At 61.7% G+C, this 12,758-nt stretch overlaps 1 protein-coding gene across 8 annotated transcripts in view; it reads right to left on the reverse strand.

Moving 5' to 3' along the window:
• Nucleotides 1-2,327: 2,327 nt before the first annotated feature.
• Nucleotides 2,328-12,758, reverse strand: part of MARK2 (microtubule affinity regulating kinase 2) — a 104,723-nt gene continuing 94,292 nt past the window's right edge. For 5 of the 8 annotated variants that reach the window (XM_077820984.1, XM_077820987.1, XM_077820989.1 and 2 more), the window contains exons 15-19: nucleotides 11,966-12,124; nucleotides 10,502-10,753; nucleotides 8,849-8,875; nucleotides 5,826-5,870; nucleotides 2,328-5,490 (exon numbers count right to left, since the gene is read on the reverse strand). In XM_077820984.1, the coding sequence (XP_077677110.1) occupies nucleotides 5,139-5,490; nucleotides 5,826-5,870; nucleotides 8,849-8,875; nucleotides 10,502-10,753; nucleotides 11,966-12,124 (835 nt within the window). In that variant the 3' untranslated portion in view covers nucleotides 2,328-5,138. The remainder of the gene's footprint in view (nucleotides 5,491-5,825; nucleotides 5,871-8,848; nucleotides 8,876-10,501; nucleotides 10,754-11,965; nucleotides 12,125-12,758) is intronic. The other 3 variants (XM_077820991.1, XM_077820988.1, XM_077820992.1) reach the window with 3 other exon arrangements.

The raw sequence follows: 12,758 nt of genomic DNA on the forward strand, positions 1-12,758 counted from the left end.
GTTGGGGGGGGAGGAGGACAGCTGAAGTCCCCTGCTTCCTTAGTGCCCTGGATCCTGCTTGGTTAAGGGGTCAGGGCCTTCATCTACCCGATAGTGACACACTAGGGGTCGCTCTAGGACCCCCCCCCCAGGGGAGGGGAGAGACTGAAGAACTTGCATTGGCTGAACCCAACCCCTCTGGGGAGCAGAGGACCCCCCAGGGTGGTCCAGTTGGTCTCTAGGCAAAATCGAGGAAGGGGCATGGGTACCAATGCCAGCTGTGGGGGTAGTGGGGGGGGAGGGGGTTTTTTTTACTTGTAGAGGGATCAGTTCAATGGAGTGGCAGCCCCCTGCTGGTGAGCCGTGCCCCGTGCAGGACAGGGACCCCTCCTCACCCCCAGGAACCTCAGCAAGGGGTGGGGAGGGGCTCCCTCCCGTGGCTGAATGAGCTGGGGGATGTATCTCCTGAGGGGGGGATGGGCATGGGAATGTTCTCCTGGCACTGGGGTGGGGGGAGCTGACACTGGCCCTCGGCTGGCAGAGCAGTTGCTGGGGGGGGGTTGTGTGTTGAAGGGCAGGAGTAGCACAAAGCCCCCCCCCAAATGGGGCACAGCTCCCTCACTTTGAGGGGCAGCACGGGCTCCCAGGGGGGACCTGAGTGCCGGGTTCCAGGTAAGGGGGTAATCAGCGATAACACTGGGTGAGGCCGCTGCGGGAGAGCTGGGGGGAGCAGCATTGAAGGGGCCTTGGAAGAAGCACAGAGCTGGGGAGTGGGGATCAGGCATTCCCCCTCCCCCATCTAGAGGAGAGCAGCTCAGTAGGCACCTGCACAGCTATGGAGACCCCCCCTTGCTTGGTGCATGCTGCTCTGCTGGGGGAAGGGGGGCTTTGGGCAATGGGGCATTTGTAGGCAGGGCTAGTAGCTGCAGCCCCGGGGTGGGGTGGGGGAAGGTAGGAGCTGGGGGCAGGGAAGGCGGTTACGTTGATGTTGCATTTTGAATAAAAGTATTTTACTAGATGTGTCCCGAGTCCATCCAAGTGCTGCCCCCCCATCTCCCTCAGCCACCCTCCTGGCCCCCCCATTCCACCCCAGGCCGCCAAACATCAGCTGCCCCAATTCCTGCCCTGTGGAGGCGTCATGGACTCCCTGGAGCCTCCCACCCCCCATTGCCTGGGGCAGGAAGGGCCTGTGCTTGGCCAATGGGCACACCTGGCTCTTGGGCTAGAGGTGAGCTGAGCCCACAACTCAGCAGGGGCACTTTCCCCCAGTGCCCAGGGCCAATGTCCTGCCCAAGCCTGGCCAAGGCAGAGACTGATGTGGGAGCCCCAGCAAGGATTTAGCCCCAAGCTTAGACAAAGCTCTGGGAATAGCAGCCAGCTCCTCGGCCCTGGGCGGGCTGGGTCTGGCCCCTCCCTGCTGGATGCAGCAGGGGCCCAGACTAGCAGAGAAGGCAGGTGAGGAACCAGCTGTTACTGGACCAGCTTCTGCTGGGGGAGATACAAGCTCTGCTCTTCCCATCTGGAGCTCGGAAGGCTTGGCTGGCTCCCCCAACCCCCAGAGCTGGTCCAATACGAGCTATTGCCTCACCCACCTTGCCACTGGGCTGGGGCATGAGAGTGGCTGCCCCTTGCAGCAGCCAGGCAGGTGGGGCCAAGGGCAGGATGGGAACCCATCAGCAGTTAGGGCCAAGAAAGGTGCATTCACGGTGGTGGGGACAGTCCAAGGGGCCAACACCCCTGGAGCTGCTAGGCTAGAACCTGCTGCCGTGGATTCCTGGTGCTGGGATGGGCCTGTACAACCAGCCCCTTGAGCCTGGGTGCCCAGGACAGGGGCCCTGCCAGTGCTAGGACACAGCCCAGGGTGAGGCTTGTGGCTCTAGGATCGTCCAGCTGGGGGCCTCCGCTGGGCTGGGCTGGCCTGGCCTGCAGCACCAAGGAGCCTGTGACTCCTGCACCTCTACAGCTCACTGTCAGGGTGCCTGGAAGAGGGGCAGTGTTGAGGCCCAACCCAACGTGTTTGGCTAAGCAAACCCTGGGCCCTCCACTAGCTGCAGAGCTCGGAGCAGGGCTGATGAACCCAGAACAGCCACATGAGGGGAGCCAAGACTCCCCCTAAAACCAGTATTGCTACAGCACCTTCCAGCCCAAGCTCAGGCCAAACCTCCACCCCCAGTGCTGGGGGGCTGTTTATATAGAGGATCCCTCACCTGCTGCTGCATTGCAGTTGCCTCTGGGGTAGTGTCCAGAGAGCCCCAGTTGTGCAGCTCCTTTGGGGTTGGGGAGCGCCAGCAGGAGCTGAAGGAGGGACATGGGGGGCAGAGGAATACAAAACAGGAGGCCGCAGTGGCTCTTTCTAGAAAGTTTTAATCTAGAACCTGGAAAACTACATCGAATCACAGCTCCGCTCCAGGGCCCCAGCGGGGCCAAAGCCCTCCAGGAGGGGACAGTGGCAGGGCCCACCCCACCCCACCTGCAAGAAGGGGGCAGCATAGAGCCCATTCCCTGACCCACCAGCAGGGGGCAGCGTCGGGGCCAGAGCAGATTTTTTTTTTGTTTTTTATTTAAAAAAAAAAAAAAGGCATTTTCTGATCAGAATAAAACAAAACAAAACAAAAAAAAACCACTCACAAAACCGAGGTATCAGTACAGATATATACAGGCTGGGAGGGGGCAGAGATCAGGGGAGGGGAAGGGGGAGGAACAGCCCTCGGGGCAGGGAAGTACATTATTTAGCATCACAAGTGTGGCTATGATGGATGGAGAAGCCTGGCGGGGGGGTGGTGTTAGTGCAGCCAGTGTAAAGGGGGGTGGGCGGGGGGAAGCATGGGAAATCCTACAGCCAGTGTTGCAGAGCGGGTAATGGAGCCAGTGCTAGGCCCTGAAACACTGGCTGACGGGGCCCTGCTAAGCCAGGGCCAGCTGTGATTGGAGGGGGATGTTAGACCCTCTTCCCCCCCCTCCCCAGCACACAGCTGCTGCCTTCCCCCTGCCTATTCTTGGCTTCAAGTACCTGTGGGGGCACCCCCCGCCATATAATGCCTAACAAGAAAACAGGGGAGCAGCTCTGCGCTCAACCAGGACCGCAGCCAGGTGGGCAAGGCCTCCCCTTCCCCCACCACTACTGGGGCAGAGGGGGAGCCAGAGCCAATGGCTGGAGAGTGGGAGGAGCCCCTGTTCCCAGGCCAGGTAACAGCCCTGCCCCCCCAGGGAATCATGTGGCATTTCCAAACAGCCCCCCCCACTGACAGGATCATCCAAAGTCCAGCATGGGGGGGCCCTGCAGCTCCGTGGCTCCCACAACTCCTTGTCCCTGGCACAGGGAACAGGACAGGGGCCAGGGCCAGGCACATGGGCTGGGGGAAGGTGTCACTCTAGCTCCCCATTGCTAGATAGAACCCAGGAGTCCTGACTCTCCCCCTCCCCGGAACTTTAGGCCCCTTCCACTGCACAGGGTAGGCCCCCAGCAGTGCCCACTGCTGCTAGGGAACAAAGTGGGGGAGTCCCACCCCCATCACTCAGCCAGTCCCAGGGGGCAGAGGGCACAGCGAAAGCCCTGGTGGGCACAGAGGGGGAAGCTGAGCTGCAGCTGGCAGATCCAGAGAAGGGCCCTCGCTGAGAGCTCAGGGCTCCCTCCTGACACCTGACAGCCCCTCCAATGCCCCCCGGGGACCCAGCTGTGCCCAATGCGGGCCGGGGCACCCTGCTCCAGGGCTGGCGGGGGGAGGGGGGTGGAGCCAGCCCTAGAGCTGGGGGGAAGAACACCAAAGCTGCAGTGCAGGTTAAAAACATTCTCTTTATTGTGTCTAAGACAGGGACTCAGCTCAGGGCACAGCCCCCCGGGGGAAGAGGCCTCAGACCCCTCCAGCCTGACGCCCCCACCCCTGTCCTGGGGGACATCACCCTGGGACCAGGGAGATTCGGTATGAACTATCCCCAATTGCAAGATGCACATGGTGTGTGTGTGTGTGTGGGGGGGGAATGCATCCATCTGCACCCTCCATCCAAGCAAGGGATAGGCAGTGGGGGAGAGGAGGCTGCAGCTAAGAACCTCCCCACCCCGATCGGGTCTCTGACATGGCACAGCTGGGGTCCCATTTGAAGGCTGGGGGAGCTACTGTCAGACCGAGGGGGATGGGGTGAGCTGGCGGAGGGAGCCTGTCAACCAAGTGCTCCAGGCTGGGGGGGAAGGGGAACTCACAGCGCAGCCGCAGCACCCCTCCCGTATTGCCCCCTCAGTGTGAGCAGATCTGGGGAGGGGCTTGTCCGCCTGGGCCCAATCACCCCCACTCAGGGCAGGGGCTCAGCCTGGGAGCTCTCATGCTACAGCCGGCTGCGGGAGAGGCTGCCAACAACCCCACCCCCATATTAATGCCCAATGGGGACACCCGCAGGAAGGTGGGGCCTGGCTTTCCCAGCTTCCTGCTGCTGCCCCAGCCTGTGGGAGCTGCCCTCAGTGCCCAGCACAGCAGGCCCAGCCCCAAGCAACCTGCCCCGTGGGGAAAGGGCAAGTCAGCGTGTGCAGGAGGCTGGGTGAAAGGCATTGTGGGAAAGGGGGAGAGGTGAGGGGTGAAAGGCATTGTGGGAAAGGGGGGGGCAGACTTCTCTGGCTTTTGAAGCACTTCTCTTTTTGGTAAGAGCTCCCGGCCAGCATGGCAGGCATATGAGGGGCAGTACCACGATTTGCTGGAGCCTGCATGCTGGCAGCAGCGGGGGGCAATGCTGCCCCCCAGCCCTCCCCCCGCTACCGTCTCTGCTGCCGCCCCCACCAGGGTATCAAAAAATAAACATTTCTCCAATTAATTACAATCCTGCGAGGGGAGGAGTGTGCGGCTCTGGCCCCCCCCCCCCATGCGCTCTGGGGGGCGCATGTCTGCACGGGAGGCAGCTGTGCCCCCCTCCGCTGGTGCACGGCCAGGGGGCATCTCGGCACAGCAGTGGGGGAGAGAAGGCATGTTTCTGCACCCCCTGTCCTGGTGCACGGCTGTGGGTCCTTGCAAGGTGGGCAGAAGCGTCTCCAATGCCCCTCCCAGGCACACAGCTCGAGAGAGGAGGGTCTGCGTCTCAGTGCCCCCTGGCACACCGCCATGGGGAGATCCTGCAGCTCAGGATCTCCTCGTCCCAGCCCAGGGCACGTGGGGTGCAGCACAGCAGGGGGCTGGTTAAAGCTTGAGCTCGTTGGCCACCTTGGAGGCAATGTTCTTGAAGGCCATGGACGTGCCCGTTATCCGTTTGAAGCGCACGCCGTTGAGCGACAGCCGCGGCAGCTTGCACACCTCCATCTCCCACTGCACAAAGGAGTCGTGGCCGGGTGCCCCGTGCATGCACAGCAGCATGTACTTCTCCTGCAGCTCGCACTGGCAGCTGTTGGCGTCCAGCACCTTGCGGATCTCCTTCATCATCTCGTTGGGCTCCATGGAGCTCGTTGTCTTCATGCTCCAGGTGAAGCGCAGCGAGCGAGGCTTGGCTTCTCGGTTCTCATCCCGCTCCTTGTCCCCGCTCACCATGTGAGGTCTGCAAAGGGGAGACAGCGTCAGTGCGGCAAGGGCACTCCACCCCGACTGCCCAACCCCCAACCTGACAGCTGGAGGAGACAGAGGCGGCATTAAGGACAGATGGACAGACAGGAGCAAGGGCTAAGACAGAGGGTGCACTCCAGCCAGGGGCCCCCAGAGAACATCCAGCCAGCCGGGGACCCTAGAAGAAAGTGGGCCCCAAGCCATGGTTCCCCCCAATGAGAACCAGACAGGCAAAGCGAGGCTGAGCCGTGCACCCCCGCCCCCGGGTTGCCCACTCCAGATCCCATGGCTGGGGGGTCCCAGGGAGCAGGGAGGCGGCTCCGTTCTCACCTGAGGGTCTCCACTCGGTCTTTGCTCTCTGGCTCATGCGGGTTCCTCAAAAAACAGAGCGGGAGAGTTTAGTTTGGAGAGGGACGGGGAGCGAGAAAGCTGATGGCCGCACCCCACAGCTGGGGAGCGAAAATGCTGATGGCCCCACCCCTGGGGGCAGCCCCCCTCAATTGCAGGGGGACAGGAGGGGAGTCCCCCTGCCTCAGCATGGGCATTGGCATGAGACAGCTCCCTGCATGCCCTGCTCCAGTGGCCTCACATTTGGCAGAGGGGGAGCAGTGCATGCTGGGAAAGGGTGCTGTGGAGAAAGGGTTGCTGGGAGCCCTGCTGCACTGGGAGGACTCCCAACACTAGAGCACAAGGGAGACCCCAAAGCCAGGGGAGGCTGCAGCAGACAGGGTATGACTTCGAACGCCATTGCCTCCTCTCCCCTTCAGGGAAGAAAGGAGCTAGGGCCATGCTGGGGGTGAGCCTGGTGCAGGGTGTTGTATTATTGCTGGGCATCATTCAGCAGCCCCAGGACAAGCTGTCACTTGGCAGCAGTGCTCACCTCCTGTCCCCAGGCAGGGACTGGGCCAGGCTGGCATGAGTACCAGGCATTCACTGGCAGCGCCCACCCTCTGCACCACAGAGCTTGGGCCAGTGTGAGAATGGCACAGTGAGTTATGGACCTGAGAAAAGAGCTCAGGAGGAGTCTTGGAACCAGCCCCCGCATGCTCCTCCCAGAGCTGGGGACAGAACCCAGGAGTCCTGGCTCCCAGGCCTCCCATGCTCCTGCTGGAGTTAGGGACAGAACCCAGGAGTCCTGGCTTTCAGCCCCCCAATCCCGCCCTGAGCCGAGGATAGAACCAATGAGTCCTGGCTCCAAGCCCAACCAAAGCCCTCCTGGAGCTGGGGATAAAACCCAGGAGTCCTGGCTCCCAGCCCCTCCTGCTCTAATGCACTAGGCCCCACTCACCCCCCAGAGCCAGAGTCCATTCAGAAGCAGATCCGGGGGCAGGGACAGGTTTGCCATCTGCTCTTCTCAATAATGAAGGGACAGAACCGGCTCAGAGCCAGGACACTACCAACCCCCCGCTCCTTTCCCCCCAGATGTGCTTGGAGGAGAGCCGACTAGAGACCCCCTTCTCCATGGCCTTTTGGGGTGCCCCCCTCTGTCACATGATGCTGCTGATCACTGTCCTCTGAGTCCACCTGCTGCGCAGCCCCTGGGCCAAGGACACAGCCTCCCAGAAGCAGGGAGAGGGGCAGGCTCCAGCTAGCAGCCAGGCAGGGGTGGGGGTGGAGGGGGGCTGGGTTGGGGGAACCCCCCCACTTTCCATCCAACTCCCACCCTGCATGCAGGAACCAGAACCCCGGAGCCCTGATCTGCGGCAAGCCCTGGCTTGGCTAAGGCAGCCTGAGTCCTGCCTTGCACCAACCACCCTGCCCCACTAAGGGCATCAGCGCTGCTCCCCCTTTCACCACTGCCCCACCCTTGCTTTCCCTAGGGACGGCCCCCAGCCCACACAGCCTCATGCCCACTCTCACCCAGGGCACGACGGCCCAGCCCAAGCCCAGCCCCTGTCACCCAGGGACCAGCAGACAGCAGCACAAGTCCCAGGGGATGGGCGCCCCCGCATGGCCAGGGTCAGAGGTCAGAGCAGCCACCTAATCCCTGTATCAGCCATCTCCTGCTGGAGACCTGCTGCTCAACTCCTCGGGGGAGGGATCCCTAGGATGACACCCAGCCTGGGGCACAAACAATGCCAGGGCCCTGATCCCAGCTCTGATAGCTAGAGAGGAAATGGCACAGAAGGGGGCACAGGAGTGGGGGCAGACAGACAACATAAATCCACAGCCAAATCCCAACTCTTCCCCCCTGCACAGCAGCCTGAAGCCCAGCTGCTTGGCACAGCCTGCGCTGCCTGGCTGGCTCCCTTTGCTGGTTACAGGGCGGTTACGGGCGCAGTCATGCAGGGAGCCATGCAGCACAGCGCAGCCGCCTCCTCCCCACAGACTCTCGGCCAAGAGCAGCTAGAGTCCAGGGCTCTGCCCCAGCCCTGCCTAGGCCCCTCCATCCCAACCCCCATTCCCCCAGCCTGCTTGTGCCCCTCCATCCCAACCCACAGCCTCAGCCCTGCCCCCAAATCCTGACCCACAGCTCTCTGCTATTCAGCCCTGCCCCCACAGCTCTGCCAGGAGTCCTGACTCCTAGCTCCCTCTGCTCTGCCCACTGTCCTGAAGCTGCCGCCAGGGCACAGGGCCTATCCTTTCTATTTTCTCATGGGAGCGACCACTGTGAGGGAGGAAAGGTCCTTGTGGAGCTCGTTTCCTGGTGGGGCCAAGGCGGAGGCCCCACGCCTGGCTCTCCTCATAGGGAGTGGTGACAGTCCAGGCCATAGGTGGGTGGCTTGGCTGGTGAAGAGCCTGGCCATGTTTGCCAGCTGCTGTAGGGGGCACACTGCCAACCCTCTGGATCAGAGAATGAAGCATGGAGGGGGTGCTGCTTCAAGAGCAGCCAAGCGCCCCTTGAAGCAGCCCCTTACCCTGGCAGCCCCCCTAGACCATATTCCCAGCAGGTTAGCAGCCATGGCGAGCACCCCACGAAGCCCCACTCCTAGTGCCACATGCACGGGGAGAGGGTTAGTCTGGGGGGTGGGTCCAGTTAGAGATCAGAGCCTCAGCACTGCTCACCAGGGAGAGGCAGGGCCCCCTTAAAGGGACAGTGCAGCCTATCAGGCCCCATGCCACCCATGCTAGGCTATGACTGAGATGGCAGGGACTCTTCCCCCAGCCTCATGGATGCAGGGGGAATTGGAAGACTCAGAGCCAGGTGTAGGGGGGGGAATGCCCACAGTGGTGACCCCTCCTGAGCAGGCTGCCCTCAGGGGAGGGGATTCTAGCCAGCTCACTAGGCAAGAGGGGGCCAATAAGCCCATTGTCCCTTTAAGTTGCTGTCGGGGCGCCAGCCCTGACCCCAGCAGACGGGGTGGGACGGGGTTAGTATGGGATGGATAGGACAAATCCAGAGAGATGCCTACCTTCTGGCAAACCTGAAAGACACATTTCTACAAAAACACAAACAGAGAAGAGAAGGGAGAATGTTGGGTGCATCACTGCAAGACCCCAGCCCATAGGGAAAGGAGAGACATGGGGATGAGAGGGTGCCACGCCATGGGGCAGGGCAGCACTGCCCCTACACACCCACCCACAGCACAAGACTTTCAGCCACACCTAACCACTAGGCCCCACTCCCCGCAGAGCTGGGAATAGAATCCAGGAACCCTGTCCCACAACCCACTGAACCCCACTCCCCTCCCAGAGCGAGGAACAGAAGCAAGCAGCTTGTGCTGGGTGGAGTGGGGGTTAGTACCTAAGCAGAAGGAGGGGGGAGCTGCCACCATGAAGGGGAATGTTGGTTTCCGGGGACTCATGGCTCCTCTCCCAGGTTCCTGGAAGCAGCCAACCCTCACCCCAGCAAGCGACAGCAGGAGGGATCAGGGCAGAGGCTGGGCCTGAGGACAGGCCTGTCCAGCTGTGAAGCTCAGAGCATTTGACTAAACTCCCCCCCAGAAATCAGCCCCATTTTACTGGGGGGAATCTGCCACTCAGACACAGCAGAAGAGTCACCCAAGGCGTCACTGGAGACAGAGCTGGGAACAGAACCCCGGAGTTTTGGCTCCCAGCCCCCTCCCCCCACTCTAAGCCCATAAATGCCACCCCCTCCCCGAGCTGGGAATAGAACCCCAGAGTCCTGGCTCCCAGTCCCCTCCCCCCATGCTCTAACCCACTAGAACATACCAACTCCATGCATTTCACAAGCCCCCAGCCTTTGTGGTCTCCATTGACCCCCGGGGGCCCAGCAGCAGTCTTACAGCTGCCCTGTGAGTTCTGGAGGAGACCCTGGCAGCCCTGGGGCAGGGGTTAGAAGACACTCCCCTGTACGAACAGGCCCTGGGCCACCCCAGCCCAATCCTCAGCATGGTCCTGTGCTCAGGGGCAGCTTGCCTGGCTGCTGGCCTTAGAGAGACATTTCTTCCCTTCACTTGGCATCTACTCAAAGTGCCCCCTTGTACTGGCAACGTGCCCCCACTTTGTGCTCACTGCCCGAAAAGGCTCGTTTCCCACTTCTGTATCCCCTGCTTTTTGCCCTGCCCTCCAGTTCTGCTGGTGCCCCTCAAACCTGATCTACAGCCCCCTGCTGTTCAAGCCCAGGACTCCCCCCACAGCTCTGCAAGTGCCCCTCAACCCCAACCAGCAGCCCCCATTATCCCAGCCCTGCCCCCGCAAACACAGCTCTGCAGTGCCCCCCAGTCACACCCTGGAGCTCCCTGCCATGGGCACACGGTGGTTTTGCGATACAGGACTTTACACAGATGTCAAGGGCCACCCAAGCCAGATCAGAGCTGCACAACACAGACAGCAGCAGACGACAGCGCAGAGGGGCTATGAGCCAGCTGGGAGCCCAGGGGTGCCAACCCCAGTACCTGGCACAGCACAATACACAGCTTGCTCTCAAGTGCCCTTGCCAGGGATGCGCACAGGGCTCACTGCTGCCTGCCAGCCCAGGATGCTCTATGCCTCTCCCTGGCCTGGGGATGCAGGTATTCCAAGAGCAGGCGAGCCAACAACAGCAAAACACCTTCCTCTCCCCCCGGCATAGCACAGACAAACGCAGGCCCCCCCGCTCTTACCTGCGCGAAAACTTGGAGGTGAACTTGCTGAAGATGCTGCCGGAGGCGCCCCTGCGCCCCTGGCTGTTCCCAGAGGGTGAGGCAGGTGGTACGTTGTAGGGGAGGTTCTGCTGGTCCCGGACCTGCCGGAGCTGCCCGGCATGGAAGGTACTGCGGCTGGAGATGCCCCGCGGGAAGTTGGTGCGTTCTGGGATGGCACTGCTGATGTTGTGGGCAGAGGGTGAAGCCACCGGGACCCTCTGGGGGGCAGTGCTGTTGTGGGGGCAGAGATCCAGTCAGGGGGCAATGCTGGGAGACATGCCCAGCCCCCTGAGGCTTCCAGTCTTCAGGGGGCACTGATTGCCAGCATCTACTCACTTCCTGACACAGGTGCTACCCTGGTGCCAACCATACACTGGGCACCTACTCCTCTGGGGACCAGATGAATCCAAGAGACTGATGGTGGGGTAACCTGGGGCCAGATCAGAGCTGGCGCCCACTGGAGAGGAATGGACCTGTACCCCACTCCCCACGCCCCTAAGCAAGCCAGTTCCCCCCACCCTGGGTCAGATCAGAGCTGGTGCCCACTGGAGAGGAATGACCACATATCCCATTCCCTGGCCTCCATGCCAGACAGTCCCTCAGCCAATCTACACAGCACTTAAACACCCGTGGCTGGCCTGTGTCTGCCGACTCAGGCTTGCAGGGCTCTGGAACTTGAGCCTGGACGTCTGCGCTGCTGTTTTACAGCCCTGCAGCCTGAGTCAGCGGACACAGGCCAGCCGCAGGTGTTTAATTACAGTGTAGACATACCCTTAGTAACAATATTAAGTGAAGCAGACACAGGCAGCTACAAAAGCCAGGTCAGTCAAGATCCTGCCCCCCACCTCGGCCTCTCCCTGCGCAGCGTCGCTCCTTAGTGCCTGGGAGGAGAGGGGAAACAGGGCACTATTGCATGCATGCAGGAGTGGAGGTGCCAAGGAGGCCAGTTGTCCCAGGGTCTCCATCTCTGGTTGCACAAGGCCTCAGTGGGGACCATTCCCCGCCAGCTAGATGTGCAGCAGATGGTTATCTCCAGCAGCTGACCCCTGAGGCTCCCCTTGTGGCTGGAGACCACAGATCAGCTGGGACACAGAGAGCTAGTGCGTGTGGGGACCCTAGGGAACGGCTAGCAGGGGCTATGTGGAGGGAACGTTAACCCAGGGCTGAGACTCCAGCCCTGCACAGGCTTCCCCCAGTTCTGGCCTCGGGATCATGGGATTAGCCATCGCCTCCCTGAGTGGCTGGGTGGGTCCCTGGGCAGCACTGGCTGCAGGGATCACCCGGGCCACCCACCATGGACAAAGATGGGGGTTGCCACCTCTGCTGGGCCCCATGGCCCAGCACCCTCTTGCTCACTCACTTGCAGGCCCAGTGGCCCAGGGAGGGCTGAGCAGGAAGTGAGCGAGGAGCGGACACTAGGGGGCACCCTGCCTGCCTACTTGCCTGGGTCTCTGGGCCTCACAGTTATTTTCAGTGGGGGGCAGCGTGGGCTTGTTGGGGTGCACCGAGGCAGACATGGATTTCTGGTGCTGGCGCGGGCGCGCGGAGCCCACGGCGGCGGAAGCGGAAGCCGTGGAAGCCCTGGACCCCGGAGTGGTTAAACTAGGAAACAAAAGCAGGGGAGAAGCACAGATTTAAAGGGAGGGGAGGGGAAGGGGACGTGAGGCTGTATCCAGAGCTGCACCTGCTCTCAGAGTCTATAGGACTCTCCCACCTACCCTCCTCCACAGTGCTGGGACCTGAGGGGTGACTGGGTTGTTCTCCGGGTCCCAGGTCTGGCACTGCCATGTGGCCAAGCAGCATCAACTGCATTTGGCCCACTAGCCACCAGCCCGAGAACCAAGCTTAGCTGGCCCCAGGATCAGGGAACGACTCTCGCTCTGTGCACCCTAAAAGGAAAGCCCCACCCCATGAGCCAGCCAGCAACTCCTGCCCTGGGGCCTGAGTGGAGCCAGTGCCCCCTTGAAGGGAAAGGCACCAGATCCCATTCCCCACCACTCTGAATGAGCCAGTCCCCTGCCCTGCGGCCGGACTGGAGCCAATGCCCTCTAGAAAAGAAAGGCCTCAATATCTCAGTCCCCTAGACCTGCTATGGCCCCCTTGCCACATTCCCTACAGAGATTTGGGGGTGGGGGCACCCCAGTTTAGAATCTTACAACTTTTCAGGAAGACGTAAGCCCACTCAGGAAGGGAAATACCCAGCCCCCCTGTGCTGCCCTAGAGATACAGCCCCATG

The sequence above is a fragment of the Eretmochelys imbricata genome, chromosome 7 (assembly GCF_965152235.1).
Source record: "Eretmochelys imbricata isolate rEreImb1 chromosome 7, rEreImb1.hap1, whole genome shotgun sequence".
In the NCBI taxonomy this organism is placed as follows: Eukaryota; Metazoa; Chordata; order Testudines; family Cheloniidae; genus Eretmochelys; species Eretmochelys imbricata.